Below are 18,791 nucleotides of genomic sequence, written 5' to 3'. Positions count from 1 at the left end.
TTATATAATATTATTTTAATATATTTTTCTAACTGAATTCTGTTATCAGTTAGTTAGAAGCAAATATGCTGACTTGTATTTATACCCTCATGTATTAGCTGACATTTCAAGCGATTCATTTGATTAATTCTCAATCAAGTTTCTCTTTGCTTCTTCCAAATACTTTCAGTTTCTTCATGGTATCAGAGCAATAATCTCTAGTAAGAGATTGAGGTTTTCTCAAATTTGAGAATTAATTCTTGTTCGTGATTTTCTGAACTGAGAGTATCTGAAATTGAAGGATTGCTGAATTTTTGTTGCGAAATTTCTTGCTGTTGGGAAATTTCTTGCACAAAATCGATTGAAACTGATTCTTATAAGAATTGATTACTGAAAAATGGCGATTGAAAGCAATGACAGTGACAGCTCTCAAACAAATTCTGGAGGTAACAACAACAATTTTGATCCTTATTTCATAGCTAATTCAGATAATCCTACTTCTACTTTAGTTGCAATTCCATTTTCTGGTGTGAATTTTGTTCACTGGAGTAGAAATGTGAAGAGAGCTTTGATAGCTAAGAATAAAGAAGGTTTCATAAATGGTGAATTGAACAAACCTGCTGTTAATCACAAGGATTACACGAAATGGAAACGAGCTGATTTCATGGTTGTGAGCTGGATTCTAAGTTCTATGAATCATGATCTGGCTGATGATTTTGGCTACATTGATAATGCTGCTGATTTGTGGCATGAATTAACTGAAAGATTTGGACAATCTAATGGTCCATTAATCTATCAGTTAAAGAAGGAAATAGAGAATTTGACTCAAGAAAACATGACTATAGTGTCATATTACAGTAAGCTGAAGAAGCTGTGGGATGAAATGCAGACTCTAAGAGCCTTTCCTACTTGTACTTGTGGTGTAATGCTGACCTGTAGTTGTCAGTTTTTGAAGAAAGTGGCTGAGTTCGAAGAAGAAGACAAAATGATAAAGTTCTTGCTTGGCTTAAATGGAGGTTTTGACAGTACCACCACTAATGTGTTGGCTATGGATCCTATGCGTAACCTGAATAGAGTATTTTCAATTACTCAGCAAATAGGAAAACAAAAGGAAGTGAGTAATACTGCTGCTAAATACAGTGCTATAAGCAGTAGTGCCATGGCTGCACAATCTCACAAGGGTAGTCAGGTTCAGAAATATACTGGAAATTATGGAAAGAAAGACTGGAAAGATTTAAAGAAGGAGAAACTGAACAGGATTTGCACTCATTGTAAGGGAAAAGGACATACTATAGACCAATGTTTCAAGATAATTGGTTATCCAGATTGGTATAACTCTATCAAGGCATCCAAAGCCAGTAGTTCAAATGGTGCCAGATTTGCTGCTCATGTAAATTCTGCAAATGATATCTGGGATGATCCTCTTGATAATGCTGCTGGTGATGCTGGTGTGATGAATAGTGCAATGCTCAATGCTATTTGTCAGGAAGTTATGAAGGTGATGAAAGGACAACAGACACAGAATGGTGACAACAATGCAGCTAGTTGTTCCTATGCAAACTATGCAGGTACAATTTCTCATTCTTTTAATTGTGGTACAACTAAATGCAGTCCTGATCATGTGTGGATAGTTGATTCTGGTGCTTGTGACCATATGACCTAAGATGAGAGTGTATTGACCAACATAAGAGTTCTTATTCATCCTATCAAAGTTGGTTTGCCTGATGGAACTCAGATGACAGTTGAGAAATTGGGTGATACTATACTGAGTGATGATCTGACCTTGCATGATGTGTTGTTAGTCAAAGGTTTTAAACATAACCTATTGTCTATTGGGAGACTGATTGAACACACTGGTACTATTGTAACATTTACAAGAACTGGATATATTTTCCAGGACCCTTCTAATTCCAAGATAATTGGTGCTGGAAAAAGGACAAATGGACTCTACTATTTTGTCAAGACTACAGTTGATGTCAGTCAAGGTATATCTTCTCAGTTGCCAAGTTGCAACACTGTTGATAGCTTGGTTGATGTACATATGACTAGATTGCCTAATCAAACTGCTACCAGTATTTCTCAATCTAATGGTGATTCTAGAAATCATCTGGATTTGTTACATGCTAGGTTGGGACATCCCTCTTTGTCAAAAATGAAATTTGTAAATGCTGAATTTTGCAAAGGTGTTACTGAATATAACTGTGATGCATGTTATAGTTCTAAACATCATAAACTTCCTTTTCCTGTGAGTGATAGCAGAGATGCTGCATGTTTTGATTTGATACATATTGATCTTAGGGGTTCATATAGAATAAGAAACTTGGATGGAGCCTCATACTTCTTGACCATAGTTGATTATCATAGCAGAATCACTTGGACATACTTGATTCACAACAAGTTACAGGTTCAGAAAGTTGTATATGAGTTTCTTGCAATGGTTGAAACTCAATTCAGTCAAAAGATTAAGAAAATAAGAACTGACAATGGGACTGAGATAGTCAAAGAATCTTGCAGAAGTATGTTTGTTAGTAAAGGAATTTTGCTTGAAAAGAGTGTCCCTTATGTTCCACAACAGAATGGTAGAGTTGAGAGAAAACATAGAAGTTTGCTGGAAATTGCCAGAGCATTGAGGTTTCATGCAAATCTTCCTAAAAAGTTCTAGGGTGAATGCATTCTGACTGCCACTCACTTGATCAACAAGATTCCCTCTAAGGTTTTGAATGGTAAAACACCATTTGAGATTACGTTTAACACTCAGCCTGCTTATGATAATCTCAGAGTTTTTGGATCTCTTTGTTTTTCTCACAACTCTCATGTTCACATAGACAAGTTTGATTCCAGGACTAAAAGATGCTTATTCATTGGTTATCCTGTTGGTTATAAAGCTTTTAAGTTATATGATCTTGACACTCACAAAGTGTTTGTTTCTAGGGATGTGATCTTTTTTGAGACAATTTTCCCATTCAAATTGTCTTCTGACACAATTACATCTGTTGTTCCCAATCCTCCATTGGTTGATTTCAGTACTGAATCTTACCAATTTCCTATTTCACTTCCTGTTTCTTCCACTCATTCTCACAATTCTTCTCCTGTTTTTTCTCCTACTCATCACAATGAATCCTCTACTCAAAATTCTCCTATAACTCTCATTCAATCCACACCTTCTAATTCTGCAGAATCTGTTTCTGATTCTGTTACTTCTGATTCTCCTACTTCTCATCATGTTCTTATACCAAATGAAATTGTTATTCCTGTCCAAAGACAATCTAGTAGGCCTATCAAACCTTCTGTGGTTCTAAAGAACTTTGTTGGGGGTTATATTCCTCATAGGGACATTCCAGAATCACATTCTAGTGAGTCTCTCTCTTTTTCTGTTGCACCTTCTTTGCCTCATACTTAAGAACTTTCTTTTCATACTGATGACAATTGGTTGTTGAGATTGGCTTTGGATAACCTTGATACTTGGGATTCTCTTGCCTTTTCTGTATTTCCTTCTCCTAATGATCCCAAAACCTATAATCAAGCTAAAGATGATGTTAATTGGATACAAGCCATGGAAAAGGAAATTATTGCACTTGAAAGCAATGATACTTGGGATTTAACTTTTTTACCTAAGGACAAGAAGGCAATAGGCTCCAAGTGGGTGTATAGAACCAAACTGAATCCAGATTACTCCATTGATAAGCACAAAGCAAGATTGGTTGCTATTGGTTATCAACAAGTTGAAGGCAAAGATTTCACTCAAACTTTTTCTCCTGTTGCCAAGTTAGCCACTGTGATAATAGTTATAGCCTTAGCTGCTGTAAAAGGGTGGCAATTGTGTCAACTTGATGTAAACAATGCTTTTTTGCATGGTTTCCTAGAAGAAGAAGTGTATATGAAGCCTCCTGCTGACTATACAAAGGCTAAACCTGGTGAGGTTTGCAGACTTAAAAGGTCAATTTATGGCTTAAAACAAACCTCAAGACAATGGAATAAGGAACTTAGTAAGTTTCTGAAAGTGTTAAAATTTCAGCAATCAACACATGATTACTCTTTATTTACCAGAAGTCTTGATGGTGAATTTTTGGTGCTTTTAGTATATGTTGATGATATTATGTTAACTGGAACATCTTTGACTCAAATGGAGGAAGTCAAATCTGCATTGGATCAAGCCTTTACAATCAAGGATTTGGGTCAGTTGGCTTATTTTTTAGGCATTGAGGTTCACAGAACTGATAAGGGTATTTTTCTCTCACAAAAGAAATACATCAATGACATACTTGCTGATGCTGGTATGTTAGATTGTGAACCTGGTCCTGCTCCTCTATCTTGTGGACTGAAACTATCCACTGAATTTGGTGATGTCCTAGATGAACCAGACATTTACAGAAGACTTGTTGGGATATTATTGTACTTAAGCGTCACAAGACCTGATCTATCTTATTGTGTTCAACATTTGAGTCAGTTTGTGCATTCTCCTAGGGTACCACATTTGCGTGCTGCTCTACATGTTCTCAAGTATCTTAAAGGAACTTTGGATCATGGACTGTAGTATTCTTTTAGTTGTGATCTACAGCTTTCTGCTTACAGTGATGCTGACTGGAGTTCTTGTCAGTACAACAGTAGATCTCTTAGTGCATATGCTGTATTTCTTGGTTCTAATCTTGTTTCTCGGAAGACTAAAAAGCAAAAGAGTGTCAGCAAATCCTCTGCTGAAGCAGAATACAGGAGCATGTCAGCCACTGCAAGTGAATTGGTTTGGATGCAAGGTCTTCTGGAGGATCTCCGGGTTAATGTTCCACTACCAATCACTCTTCATTGTGATAATACTTCAGCTGAGCACCTTGCACACAATCCAGTTTATCATGACAAGACCAAACATCTCAAGAGAGAAATGCATTACATAAGGGAGCAAGTGGCAGCTGGTTTCATCAAAACTTCCCATGTGTCTAGCTCTCAGCAACTGGCAGACTTTCTTACCAAACCCCTTGCTTCCTCTCATCATCATGTGTTATCTGCCAAGCTTGGCCTTTTATCCAAAGTCCAGCTTGAAGGGGGAGTATAGGGAATATTCATTTTATATAATATTATTTTAATATATTTTTCTAACTGAATTCTATTATCAGTTAGTTAGAAGCAAATATGCTCACTTGTATTTATACCCTCATGTATTAGCTGACATTTCAAGCAATTCATTCGATTAATTCTCAATCAAGTTTCTCTTTGCTTCTTCCAAATACTTTCAGTTTCTTCAAAGATATTAATATTTCAAATCATGCGTTTGCAAACGTGCCTAAATAATTGTGTCATTTAAAAAAGAACAGAGAAGATATATAATTGTTGGCTCCCTAAATTATTTATCATTTGAAGATGGTATACATACTCCCTGCGTTTTTTGTTGGTTATACTTTGTTATTCAGGATATCCAATTAACAAGCGTGGACATCGCCCAATGTCTTCCAAACTTAATTGTTTTTCTTGTAGTGGTAATCCATGTAGCAAATGCGAGCCATCACATGTGCCGTCTCATAAATAATCTCGCGAAGGATAACATACAAGTCATAACACATTAGTGGATCCAGTGGGGTATCCAGGATTTTGAAACAGGGTAGACACTTTTAAAAGAAATTAAAACTATAATTTTTTTAAAAAAAAGATATAATGAAAATGACAATTTGCGGAGTACTAATTACAATTTTTACATAAAATTTACCAATTTCACCGTTCACTCTTATTTTATAAATTGCAAGATTTTAAAGATTATACAAGATAAATGTATACGGAGTACTCCGTGTTATATAAGAAAATAACAACAAAACTTTAAAAATATACGAAGTAGAAATTAAAAATCATATGAGAATATGACGTGTCATCCCCGAAAAAAGAAAAAAAAAACTGGAATTTTAAATACTTGGCGAACTAAAAATAAGGTTTATATATTTAATCTGCAACATATAAACATAAAGGCAAGATGTTAGAGTGGTTAGCAAGAAAATCTAGCAATGATATTGCCCCCTTGGGTCATGGGTTTGACTCCTACATTGAATAAATTTGTGTTTTTTTTCTTTTTTGAAACTCAGCCTATTAAAATGATTTTTCAATTAAAAAACCGGGTAGACATTTATCTACCCAATTTATACTATGCATCTGCCCCTAAGTGGATCAATGAGTAGCATGCTAATTAATTACTCCGTAACCCACAACAAACTTTGATCTACTTTCATGCAGAAGCTAGCCGCATCTTTGATTGATTGCGTGTTACTACGCATAAAATACATCTCGTTTATCCTTTGTTAAAGTTGTTCCGGTGTTGAAATAATGGGCTTCGGATTGAAGGGCCTTTTGTTGATGTGGAAGATCTAGCTTGAATGGTTGTGTAGTGTCCGAATATAACTGCACAATAAACAAAGTAACTGGTCTCAGGGGTGTTCCGAGGAAGGCCCCTCCAATGCCTAAGTAAGCACTTAGTTCGGATTCTAGAGAGAGCTTTCTAGAAAGTAGTGTTATAAGGCAATAAATTGGACGTACCTTGAGTGTTGAGTCTTGGCTGCTTATTTATAGTGTTTGTGTAGTAAATGCCCTTAGGTCATTTATTACTTGATGGGCCATGGGTCATGGTTGGCTGGTTAGCCTTTGATGGGTGAATGGCTTGTTATGTTGTTATTATAGCCTATTGGGATTTTGGGTTGTAGGCCCAATTGGAGTCAATTGGGCACCCAAACAAAAGTTAAGTTTGTTGAGCAAACTATACGATACCTAGCTTCAATTATTTCATTAAAGGGAAGTCTTTAGGGGATGTTAATGTTGTAAATATGGGTTTTCAAAACAAATTACTAGAACAAGAATAAGAACGAGTTTAGAAAATTGTTGTGCCATGGTAACCAAAAAACTGCCTTGAAAACGAGATTCGGTGCAACCGGGATGCACAATTGTATTCACCGATTCATCTCCTAAAATTTACACAGCTCTTAACACACAATGACACTCTTGGGTGTGAGATGAAGTCACTAGAATTCACGCCCAAAAAGAGAAGGAAGAAAAAGGAGAGAAAGAGATAATCAAGAAGTGCACATATTTCTCATATTGGTTTTCCAAATGGACGAGAATATATGATATTCCAATTAAGAAGTGAAGGAAGCTATAAGGGTTTTGGGGAAAACCAATCACCAAAAGAAGTCCAAAGATCTAAAGAGATCAATGATTGATTAATAGATTTAATTCATGAAATGAAGAGTTATTTTATATCCTTAAACAATCCTTAAACAAGGATAATATATAACCATCCATTCACTTATCAAAATCAGAAAAGAAGAAGAAGGGAAATCATCAAATTGTAACAACCAAAGATGAGCAAAAGCCATACGCAAAACAATGTCATCAAGAGAGAGTAATGAGATATTTAACTCAAGAAGATGAAATGCATGTAACCCCCTAATCATGGATAAGGGAATCACCTTGATTAAATGAATCAATGAACCATAAATCTCATTAGTAAACCAATTAAATTGGTTATTACATGAAGCATCTCAATGGGAAAAAGAATCACAAGGAAACTGACGTGGCCGTCGCCCGACCAGATCGGGCGAGCCTACCATGTCCGGCGCGCATACAACAACAGAAGAACAAATATTATCTTCCTGGTCATGCGAACCCTACCCGATTGGGCGACTTAATCTTTCCAGTTTATCTTAACACCGGTCGGGCCACTCCGCCTGGTACTATCGGGCGCAGCCCTTTTCCAAGCTTTAGTTCCAACAGTAAATATTAAAGTAAATTTCTAGGTACAACCAGTTGTATCTTGTAATTAATGCACATTCCATGGTTTTCTTCTTTCTTTCTCCTTTAATTTGCTCATGTAGAGCTTACAAATGAACAAACCAACAAAATATAAGCCTTGGTTGTACATTGGACATTAAAATGATTATTAGAAACTAGGCAAAATTGTTCAAAAGTACCTTGTTATATATTATTACCTAGCTTATTTAGTTTATTTTGTCAACTAGTACCTTAATTTAACAACATTATTAAAAATGACACCTTAACTCAACTTTCCGGCCAGAAAATCATTTTTCCGAATGTTAATTTCGTTTTTTCACCAAAATTTTGTTGTAAAGGGGCACGCGTGTAAATTTCTCTATTCTATACATTAAGAGAAATTCAAATTTAACTTATTCATCTTCCCCACGCGTTTCGAATAAAAGAAAAAAAAATTATTTTATTATAATTCTTTTTGGTCTATTAGTCAAATAAAATGGAATCATTCTTCGAAAAAGAACCAATCAAAGAATTTCTTTCTATCCGTTTTCAAATCATTCTGGTTAGTCTGGTATTTTGTAGGGGTAAAGAATACAGAGCTAGAATACGAAATAGATTTATTCCTTTTCAATTGTTTATGTATGGATGATGAGATTACATCGAAACAGAGCCAATTTCAATAGACTTATTGGTGGTTCCCATTGACGTGCATCCAGTAGGATTGAACCTACAAATTCGCCAATCATGAGTTGTGCGCTTTAACCATTCAACCATGGATGCTTAGCGGAGATCCTCGTACATGGTGAATAACTAAATTCCAATTGAAATGAAATCTTTAGGATAAATCAAAGCAATTTGGGAGGAATCAATGAAAGGACATCAATTCAACTCCTGGTTTTTCGAATTTAGAGAGATATTGAGAGACATTAAGAATTCTCACTATTTCTTAGATTCTTGGACCCAATTCAATTTAGTGGGATCTTTCATTCACATTTTTTTTTTCTACCAAGAACTTTTTGCCCCATAGCCCCATTGTGGCGAAAAAGACTGACTAATTCAACATAATTCCCGCATTAAGGTATACAACTTTCCATCAACTTTCAGGAAATGTTCGGAATAAGGAACTTACAATAGTTCAAAGTCGCATTCTCCAAAATTTGAGAATGAAGGAAAGATCTATTAAGAAAAATATTTGTCCTAGAAAAAATCGTAACAGTTACATACAATTACAAACTACATGAAAGTTGTCCCTTTTTCATGGTAATTTACCCATCACAAAGATGCACAGAAGAACAAAATGAACTTCATATATCCCTTTTCTACTAAATCCATGAAAAAGATTGGACGTTATTCTGGTTCGCCTGCATTTTTCTGAAACTATTCCTCAAGCAAGGCAGCCGATAAGTCATCAAAAATTGTGTGTGAATAATGGAATAGTAAACATTCGTCATTTCAAAGTTTTCCACGGTGATATAATATCTTTTCAAGAAAATTACACGAGAACCCGCAATGAAGAAACAAGGAGATTTTTCTATATCAAAATATCAGTTGAAAAAATCATATGCAAATTAAGGGTTCGGCGTGTAAGAATGCGGAGAAGAAGCAAAAAATAATAGTTCCGCCGAGTAAGAATGTGGAGAAGAAGCAAAACATAATGGTTCCGCCAACTCAAAACTAAGAAGAAATGGCGCCTACTACTAAAAGACAAAGACCAGTTTTTGCAAAAGTTACATTCTTCTATGCAAAAAGAAGACTTAAAAAGAACAAAGAAGTTTGGATCTGATGCTGAGCACAACAGAATGAAGAGGAATTTTGATCACTCGGTGAAGAAGAGAAGGAAGAGAAGGAAAAGAAGAATCAAAATGATAGAACTACCTACTCATTATTCGGAGGTCAATCATAGAACACTAAAAGTTGTGGTATCTTATGGACCTAACATAGATCACATCCCTCACCGCATAGGATTGAAAGATCCATACATATCCGGAGAGGAAAAGGGCGTTGTAATACCTCGTATTTTTGAAGTAATTGTAAATATGTTTTATTATATTTATAAAGTATTTTGGGATTTTACGAATTTAAATCGCATTTAAATAAGTTATTTAAATTGTTTAATTAATTAAAAGTATTTATTATTTTAATTAATTATGAAGTGAATTTAATTTTCAAGTTGATAATTTATTTGGGTTTTGAAATTAAAACGATTTGAATTATTCCAAAGCTTAAACCAGTTTTCGTAAGGAACTCAAGTGAATAATTCAAGAGCATATTCAATCTTAACCCAAAGCCCAATTAAGGTAACCCAACAAAGTTTCCCTAAAAACCTAATCTCCAAGGGTTCAAGCATATAAATACCCTTGAATGTTTCACAAACCACACATTCTTGAAAGCCTCAAAATTCTCTCTCATCTCTCTTTATCTTTTCCCCAATTTTCTCTCTTTTTCTCTCCTCTCTTCTTTTCTCTCTTTCTCCTTGCGTGTGCCCAGCCGAGCAGCGCCCATCACCCTTGTTGCTGCCTCGTCGCTGCGTGCCTCGGTGCCCGCGTGTCGTGCTGCTGCTGCGTGTCCCAGCGTCCAATTCCTCTCGCGCGCCCCTGCTCCTCGTGAACAAAAATTAATATTTGAGCATCAATATATTCAATTTTTTTGGCAAATAAAGTTATTTTATTACCAAAAGGAGGGGGGCTAGCAAAAAACTAGCACAGTGTTAGGCACAAGCCACCAGAACACCAAAACAACAAGCACAAAGCTAAACACTAGCAAAGCTAGACACCTCTAGAACAAAATCAACACAGCAGCTTCTGACTATCAGTGGCCCTACAAGCCACCCTAAACTGAATATCTTGCACTAAATCAGCAGGACTTCGACAATTTTGGTTAAACACCATCTCATTTCTCTGAAGCCAGATACTATAAATGCTTTCAGAAAAGAACATCACCAGCAATTTGTATATATCACCTGTTCTTTTAGTAGCTTTCAAAATCCAAGCAAGTTCCTGATAAAATTGAGCAGGATTTCTGTGAAACTGCAACTTCTGAAGGACCTTTCCCCACATAGCAGAAGAGTAAGAAAACCCAAAGAATAAGTGACCAGTAGATTCAGGCATGGTTGAACAAAGAGGACAGCTGTTAGCAGTGACAATCTTCCAAGCTAGAAGCCTATCTCTGGTGGGAAGTCTGTTCCACAGTGTAAGCGAAGTGATAAACACACTTTTAGGGGAAGCTCTATTATTACAGACCACTCTTTTCCAGGGGACTTTATCATGAACACCAAGGAGATGTTTATACATCAGTTTAATAGAAAATTTCCCTTTCTGCACAACAGAATCCCAACCACCTACATCATCAATCATTGTGTGAGAGTCCAAAATCTTCCTCAATGACCAAGAAATTATAGCTTGCCATTGAGTGGATAGAGGCCTATTTTTTATATAATAGGTGTGAACCCATCTGCTCCACAATCTGTCTTTTTTATGAGTTAGAGCCCAAAGCAGCTTAGCTACAGCAGCTTTATTCCATAGCCCCATTTCCTTCATATTCCACCCACCAGCACTTCTAGGAAGACAAAGAGAATGCCATGCCACCAGAGATCTTTTGGAAGGATCAGTAAGACCAGTCCAAAGGAAAATCCTACAGTAGTTCTGGATTTCCTTTAACACTTTCTTAGGCAAAATAAAAATTTGACACCAGAAAGCTTGCAAACTAAGCAAGATTGCCTGAACCAGCTGAAGTCTACCGGCATAAGAGAGGTGCCTAGCTGTCCAAGACTTAGCTCTAGCCACCACCTTGTCAATCAAAGTTCTACATTGGTTATAAACCAGTTTTTTAGTAGAAAGTGGCACACCAAGGTACCTAAAGGGGAATTGTCCCTCTGGAATATGAACTACATCAAGAATAGTTGTTTTAGTAGCAGCAGGAACCCCTCCAATATAGATGTTACTTTTGTCCAAGTTAGCTTCCAGACCTGAAGCTCTTGAAAAATTGTTGAAAGCAGCAAAAAACATCTCAACTGACAGAGTATCAGCTCTTGAAAACATAAGAAGGTCATCAGCAAACATCAAGTGTGTGAGGGCCAACTTTTCACACTTAGGGTGAAAATTGAAATCTGGCAAAGTCTGCAGTTGCTGTAAGTGTCTTGTAAGGTATTCCATACCAATAGCAAAGAGAAATGGAGACATTGGATCTCCCTGTCTCAATCCCTTCTTTGCTCTGAAAGGTTGTGATGGCTTCCCATTGATCAAAATGATATAGGAAACAGTAGAGATACAGGTGAAAACCCACCTCACAAAGCACACAGGAAACCCAAGTTCCTCCATAACACTTTTCAGAAAAGACCACTCAATGGAATCATAAGCTTTCTTCAAATCCACTTTTATGAGACACCTTGGAGAAATGTGAGTTCTGGTATATGCTTTGATCAACTCAGTTGCAAGGAGAATATTATCAGAGATTTGCCTGCCAGGTATAAAGCCAGATTGAGCTTCATTCACAACATCACCAATGACTCTCTGCATCCTGGTTGTGAGAATCTTTGCCACTAGCTTATATATAACAGTACAACAAGCTATAGGCCTAAAGTCCTTAACCTTAGAGGGGTTAGGAACCTTAGGGACAAGAGTAATGGAAGTACAGTTGTACTGAGGCAGCATAATGTTAGTTCTGAATACTTCAAGTACAGCTTTATACACATCAACCTTAATAACATGCCAAGTTCTTTTAAAGAAAACAGCATTGAAACCATCAAGGCCAGGAGCTTTGTCATCACCAATCCCCTTAAGAGCTTGGTCAATTTCTAAAGTGGTGACCTCTCTGGATAGCCATTGTTTAGCAGTAATACTGAGAGTGCTACCACTTCTCAAAGTAGGAGTGTGAACGGCAGACAAAGACTGAGCAGCTGACCCAAGCAAAGTTTTATAAAAACCAACAATTTCACCCTGAATGGCACCAGCTTCAATTAATTTGTTTCCACAATCATCAAACAGAACTGTAATCCTGTTCTGCCTATTCCTTTCCTTGACAGAAGAGAAGAAGAAATGGTGGTTAGAGTCCCCCACCTGGAGCCATTGAATTCTTGATTTTTGCCTCAAAGCAATTTCATCCACCTTAAGCCATTTCCTCAAATTATCAGTGCAAGTTTTCTCTTGTTCAAACAACTCAGGAGAAGAGTTAGATTGAAGTGAGGTTTGAACAATCTCTAGCTGAGATCTAGACATATCAATTCTCTCTTTTATGCCAGCAAACTCTTCAGAATGCAGTGTTTTCAACTTGTGTTTCACAAGGTTCAATTTAGACCACAACCTAAACATAGCAGAACCTGTTTTCCCACTAGTACCCCAACTATTCTCAATCAAAGAAGCAAACTTACTATGATCTGCAAGGTAATTCAGAAATCTAAAAGGTTTGCCTCCCTCAACTTTGTCAGGCAAACAGTTCACCAAGAGTGGAGAGTGGTCAGAAATGGAAGAGTTGAGGTATTGAATAGGAACACCACTAAACTTATGGATCCAACCAGCATTACCAAGCCCCCAATCAATTCTACTAGCTGTTTTCCCATCACCAGAACCTTTATGCCATGAGAAATAGTGACCCACACTTTGTAGAGGACAAAGACCAGCAGTCACAATAAACTCATTAAAATCTTTGGTTTCAGCAACAGAAACCTGAGAGCCATTAATCCTATCAGCATCAGACAAAAGAGAATTAAAGTCACCAGATAAGAGCCAAGGGTGGGAACCAACACTAGGGAGAAGAAGCAAAAGGGAGTGCCAAAGGTCCTTCCTAGTTTCAATGGTATGCAAACCATAGACTACTGTAAAGAATAAAGAAACATCTCCAGTTCTATCCCTAATCACACAATGCAAAAACTGCTCATGAGTATGCAAAATTGACAGATCAACCTCTGAATGTTGCCAACCCAACCAGATCCTACCTCTAGGGTTCAAGCTATAGTTATTCCCCCAACTCCAGTGTCTACCAAGTTTAGAAGACATCCTAGGGAATTTAGCTATTTTTACTCTAGTTTCTAATAAAGCAATGATATTAACATTGTTAACTTGCAACAGTTGCTTTACCTCAGAAGCTTTAACAGGATCATTAAAGCCTCTCACATTCCAAGTGCATAAGTTAACCTTCTTCATGGGGTTCATGTGGGGTATTCTGCACAATCACACAATCACACCATCACTATCCATCTCTCCAGAAATCTCCTTGAATCCCAAATCACCAGAAAGCACAGTGAAAGGATTACTAGGACTCAAATTCCTCATCCTGCTAGGTCCCCTAGTTCTCCTTGTTACAATGTTCCAATCTTGGCCACTAGATTGGACTACAGGTGGATCATGATGAGGAGTAAGGACTCCCCCTGTCTGTTGCTGTGGAGCTGATACATGTTGCTGAGTTGGCTTAGCTACCCAAACCTTCTTTACAGCAGGTTTGGGAGCTACTTTGGAGGGCTTGTTACAATCATGGCCTGCTGTATTGCACTTTTTACAATAGAGGGGCTTCCAATCATACACTACAGCTTGCTTGAACATAACACCCCTAACATCTTCAATCCAAACATGGTCTGGTAACACAGTAGTAATATCCATCTCAATCAAAACCTTGGCAAATGAAACTCTCTCCTGTTTTGTTGTACACTCATCAGCACACAGGGGAACCCCCAACAAACTACTGATTCTACTGAGAGAATCACTCCCCCAGCAATGCAAAGGCAAATTAGGGAATTTAACCCACAAGGGAATCACTTTGAGGACCTCCTCATAGAAGTTGAAATCTGCTGCCCATGGCTTAATGATCATTGGCTTACCATAAAAGGTGTAAGGTGAAGGAAATAATGCCCTTGGTCCAAGTATGCATTCTATGTTAAGTCTAATAAATGCGGTTCAGTATTAATTAACAAGTTAATAATTCAGTGAGATCAAGTGAGCTGAATGCCTAGCTAGAGGCCGCTTCAGTTCAAGTGGAATTAATGATATTAATCCACAGCTTACTCTTGACTGAACCCGTAGGGTCACACAAATAGTACGTAAACGGATCAAGTATTTAATGGCATTAAATACTCTATCTATGGATATTCGGAATCGACGGATCTTGGTTTCAGTGGGAGCTGAGATCGTCACAGGCAAGAAATGAATACTCCGGAAACGATGATATTGCCGGAAACGGAAATATGGATCGTATCGAAAATATAAATATTATCCAAGTCGTAGATGTTGCCGGAAACGGAAACATGGTACGTATCGGAAAATATTATCGGAAATGGAAATATTACCAGAATCGGAAATATTACCGGAAACGGAAATATTGTCAGAATCGGAAATATTACCGGAATCGGAAAATAATTCCGGAAACGGAAATATTAAATATTTGTTCGAAACGGAAATTAATTCCGGAATCGGAAATATTAAAAATTGTTCGTATCGGAAATGAATTCCGGAATCGGAAATTTAATCGGAAGCGTATCGTACGAATAAGCATCGGACGAGGCCTGCCGGACGAGGGCCCAGCACGAAGCCAGGCCATCGCCCAGCAAGCCAAGCGCGCCACACAAACAGCCACGCCAGGCCCAGCGCAAGGCCAGGCCCAGCAGGCCGTGGCAGCGCGCACAGCGCGCGCAGCGCGCGCGGATGCTTGCGTGGGCTTGTGGCTCGCGCAGGCCTCGCTGCGTGGGCTGCTGCTCGCACGCACGCATGGGCGGCCCATCGAGGCTGCCGTGTGTGTGTGCGTAAGTGTTTGTGTTCGTGCACGTTTCCTAAAACGTGCAGAGTTCGGTTAATGATTAAATTCCTAATTCTATTTGATAAATTAATTAAATTAGAGTTCTTGTAGGATTCTAGGTTTAATTAATTTGTATCTGAATAGGATTCCAATTCCCTTTCCATAACCCTATAAATATGTGGCCTGGGTTCACAATTTATAACGAGTTTCAAAGTATTCAAAGTGAGTTTTTGAGAGAAAAATTCAGCCACACATCTTGCTCAAAAGTGCCGAAAATTCTAGTACCTTAAGGGCAATTCTAGTTGGTCAATCTTAAGGCGGATCCGGACGTGCTGTGGACTATCTACGGAGGGACGACACTTGGAGTCCTAAAGACTTGTTCTTGCTCGGTTCGGGCGCAGCTAGGGAGGGCACGCAACAAAGAGTATGCATCTAAATTATGCTATATGATTATGTGTAAATAATATGTAATCCTGGGTTAATGGTTGTTTCCGCATGATTTATGTAATATCATATGTATCATAACCTAACAGTGGTATCACGAGCCCCTTATTATTTTCATAATCTAAATTGCATAAACATGGTTAAATATTACAAATTTGCAAGAATTAAAAGGGGTGATTAATTTTCGTAATTGTTAATTAATTGCAAATTGCGTTTATTTAATTATACGTACGCAGTTTTTCGGCAGTTTCTTCGTTACTCATCCAAATCGAGTGATTTTTGTGTCAATTCCGCATGTAAAAGGCATTCTAAAATTTTGACAAAAATAGTTATTTTCTGCCGAACCCAGAATTCTCAAATTCGAAGCCTAACTATGACTTTTCGAAGGTTTTAGTTTTTCGAATGCAAAAATTTCGTAAATTTAAGATGTTAAATTAAATATTTGCGATTCTTGTTGATAAATCTTGAATTTTTGATTGACCTACTGCATATGTTTAACAAGTTTGAATGCCTAGTCTTGTTAATTATGCAATCTAATTTGTAATTATGATTAATTTGTTGAAAATTAGAATAATTTAGAATTAATTTGATTTTCATAATTAATTATAATTTAATTAGAAACCTATGATTAAAAACCACCATAAAAATTGTAAATTTATGATAAATTTTAAATTTTTATGACCTAGACTTGAATCCATAACAATCGGAAATCAATTGGATAATAAATTTTCGATTTTTCGCCCTAAAATTATGAAATTAATAATATTTATTAATTTGTCATTAATTTTATAAATTTTAAATTTTTTATGCGATTCGTTCATATAACTTGCACGCACAAAGCAATGGACGCTTCGTGTTACCCTTAAGGGGTGTTGTATAATGCGGGCATGCGACGACGAGCAAGGGAGCTCGTCGCCCGTGCGACACGAATGCAATGAGCAAGGGCGTAGTGCACGAGCACAAGGCAGCAGCCCTGCCTTGTGTCGTGGGCCACGAGCAATGGGCGAATGGGCATGGGCGAAGGGCGAGCCAAGGCAGTCGCGTGTGGGCAGCAAGCGAGCTGCGCCACAACGCGCACTGCCTCGCGCATGAGCGCGCAGCCTCGCGCGCAGCGAGCGCAAGCTCGCGTGCCACGAGCGCTGCGCCCAGCGTTGCTCGCGCGCACAGCGAGCGATGTCGGGCGCCCAGCGAGCGATGTCGCGCGCCCAGCGAGCGATGTCGCGCGCACAGCGAGCGATGTCGCGCGCGCACTGCGAGCGATGGCTCGCGTGCGACGAGCGCTGGCGCGCGCGCAGCAAGCACCACAGCGTGCGATGGCTTGCGATGGAGATGCAGCAGCTATGCGACGAGCGCATGGGCTGCGCGCACATGGCCAGCGATGGCTGTGTGCGTGCGGCCCATGGGCGTGCAATGCGTAGGGTGTTTGCGTTACGATTAGATCGTTTTGAATGTTTAATTTGAAAATTTCAGTTCACGTAATTTTAATTAATTTTAAAATTAATAATTTAAATTATTTTCTTGGATTTTAATTTTGAATATTGTAATTATAATAAATTTTATTTATTCTAATTATTTTACTAAAATTAAAATCATGAATTAATTTAAACACGACTGAAATTAAATTAAACTTTTGGATTCAATTATAAATTTATATGAGCTTTAAATTTTAATTAAATTTGTATGTTTCCGGTTAGACTAGAAATACATTTTTATGTTTAAAATTAGTAAAGCATATGAATTTATTGGTTTAAGTGGGAGCGTATTTTAGTCATAAACTCTTGATTAGGTCTACAAATCCTTAAGGTTAAAACAACTTGATTAGAATTAATAAGGACTGAATAATTGGTAGATTATTGGTGCCCTTGATTAATTGCTGCAAATATTTACGCGATGCATAATGTGTTTTACTAACCAGCTAAGTGGGCCATTCATGATAATGAATGGGTGAATGGTATATATTGTATATGTACTGTTTTGCAGGTTATGAAGTGACTAGTATGGCCCAAATAGGATAGAAAATATGGTCTGCGTACCATTAATTTGAATGTAATTGGTCTAAAGTACCAAAGTTATTTTTCAATTCAAATATGGTCTGCGAACCATCAAATAGTTGTAATTAGTTATAGCTTATCCTATTTGAAGAAAATGGTGCCTCCCACGGAGATTTTCAAGACGGACTTTGAAGTCAAAGCTTCAAGATGAAGTCGGGCCATACTAGATCACAAATATCTTATGCATGTTTTAAGTTATTTATTGCTTTTAAATATGTCTTAAAATGCATGAGATCAAAAGCTTGATTATGTTGCATGATTAAGGATTTTAGTTCACTTAAAATCTAACCAACATAGTAAGAGCCTTAAGTTCCAAACTTAAAAATTGAGTTAAAAGGTGCCATGCCAAAATATACACTTGCTTGGATATCCTTTACATCAATCTAGTAATAGTTTTCGCTCAGCGAGGTGTTACTTATTGGTCCTAAAGGGGCAAGGTACACAAATAATTGTGAGTACATGTTAGTTTTGGTGAAACTCAACGATATAAGTAAGGAGTCCTTTTATGTCGTGGCAAAATCGATAGGTTTACCTAATAAGTTCTTAGACGTACCTATCAACCAAGAATAGTTTCTAGACTATTAGCAAAAGGCTTTTGCTTACCTAAGATGTTCTAGGATTAAGTCGACAAACTGTGCTTAGTTCTTCAATGATTTTAGGATCTTGGAATCATTTTATTCACACCTGCCGGAACACATAATTTGAATAAAATGCTTAATAAACATTGAATTATGCATGTATGCTAGAATTTAAGTTTATTAAGAGAAACTGTGAATGGTTATTTATTTGTTTATACTTTTCAATTGTAGTTTTTAATATGGCAAACAACAATTCATTCAACATTCGATCAATTCTCGAAAA

At 37.4% G+C, this 18,791-nt stretch overlaps 1 protein-coding gene and 1 pseudogene across 1 annotated transcript; both read left to right on the top strand.

Annotated features, from left to right (window-relative positions):
- The first annotated feature begins 376 nt into the window (after positions 1-376).
- LOC130472043 (uncharacterized) lies at positions 377-1,642 on the top strand. The gene has a single exon (XM_056842455.1). It carries the CDS (start codon positions 377-379, stop codon positions 1,640-1,642), a length of 1,266 nt encoding a protein of 421 aa, XP_056698433.1.
- Positions 1,643-8,786: 7,144 nt separating this feature from the next.
- Positions 8,787-9,973, top strand: LOC130472042 (ribosomal protein S4, mitochondrial-like; annotated as a pseudogene).
- Positions 9,974-18,791: the final 8,818 nt, after the last annotated feature.

Source organism: Spinacia oleracea, chromosome 4 (assembly GCF_020520425.1).
Source record: "Spinacia oleracea cultivar Varoflay chromosome 4, BTI_SOV_V1, whole genome shotgun sequence".
Classification (NCBI taxonomy): domain Eukaryota; kingdom Viridiplantae; phylum Streptophyta; class Magnoliopsida; order Caryophyllales; family Amaranthaceae; genus Spinacia; species Spinacia oleracea.
This window is presented reverse-complemented; position numbering and strand designations above follow the sequence as displayed.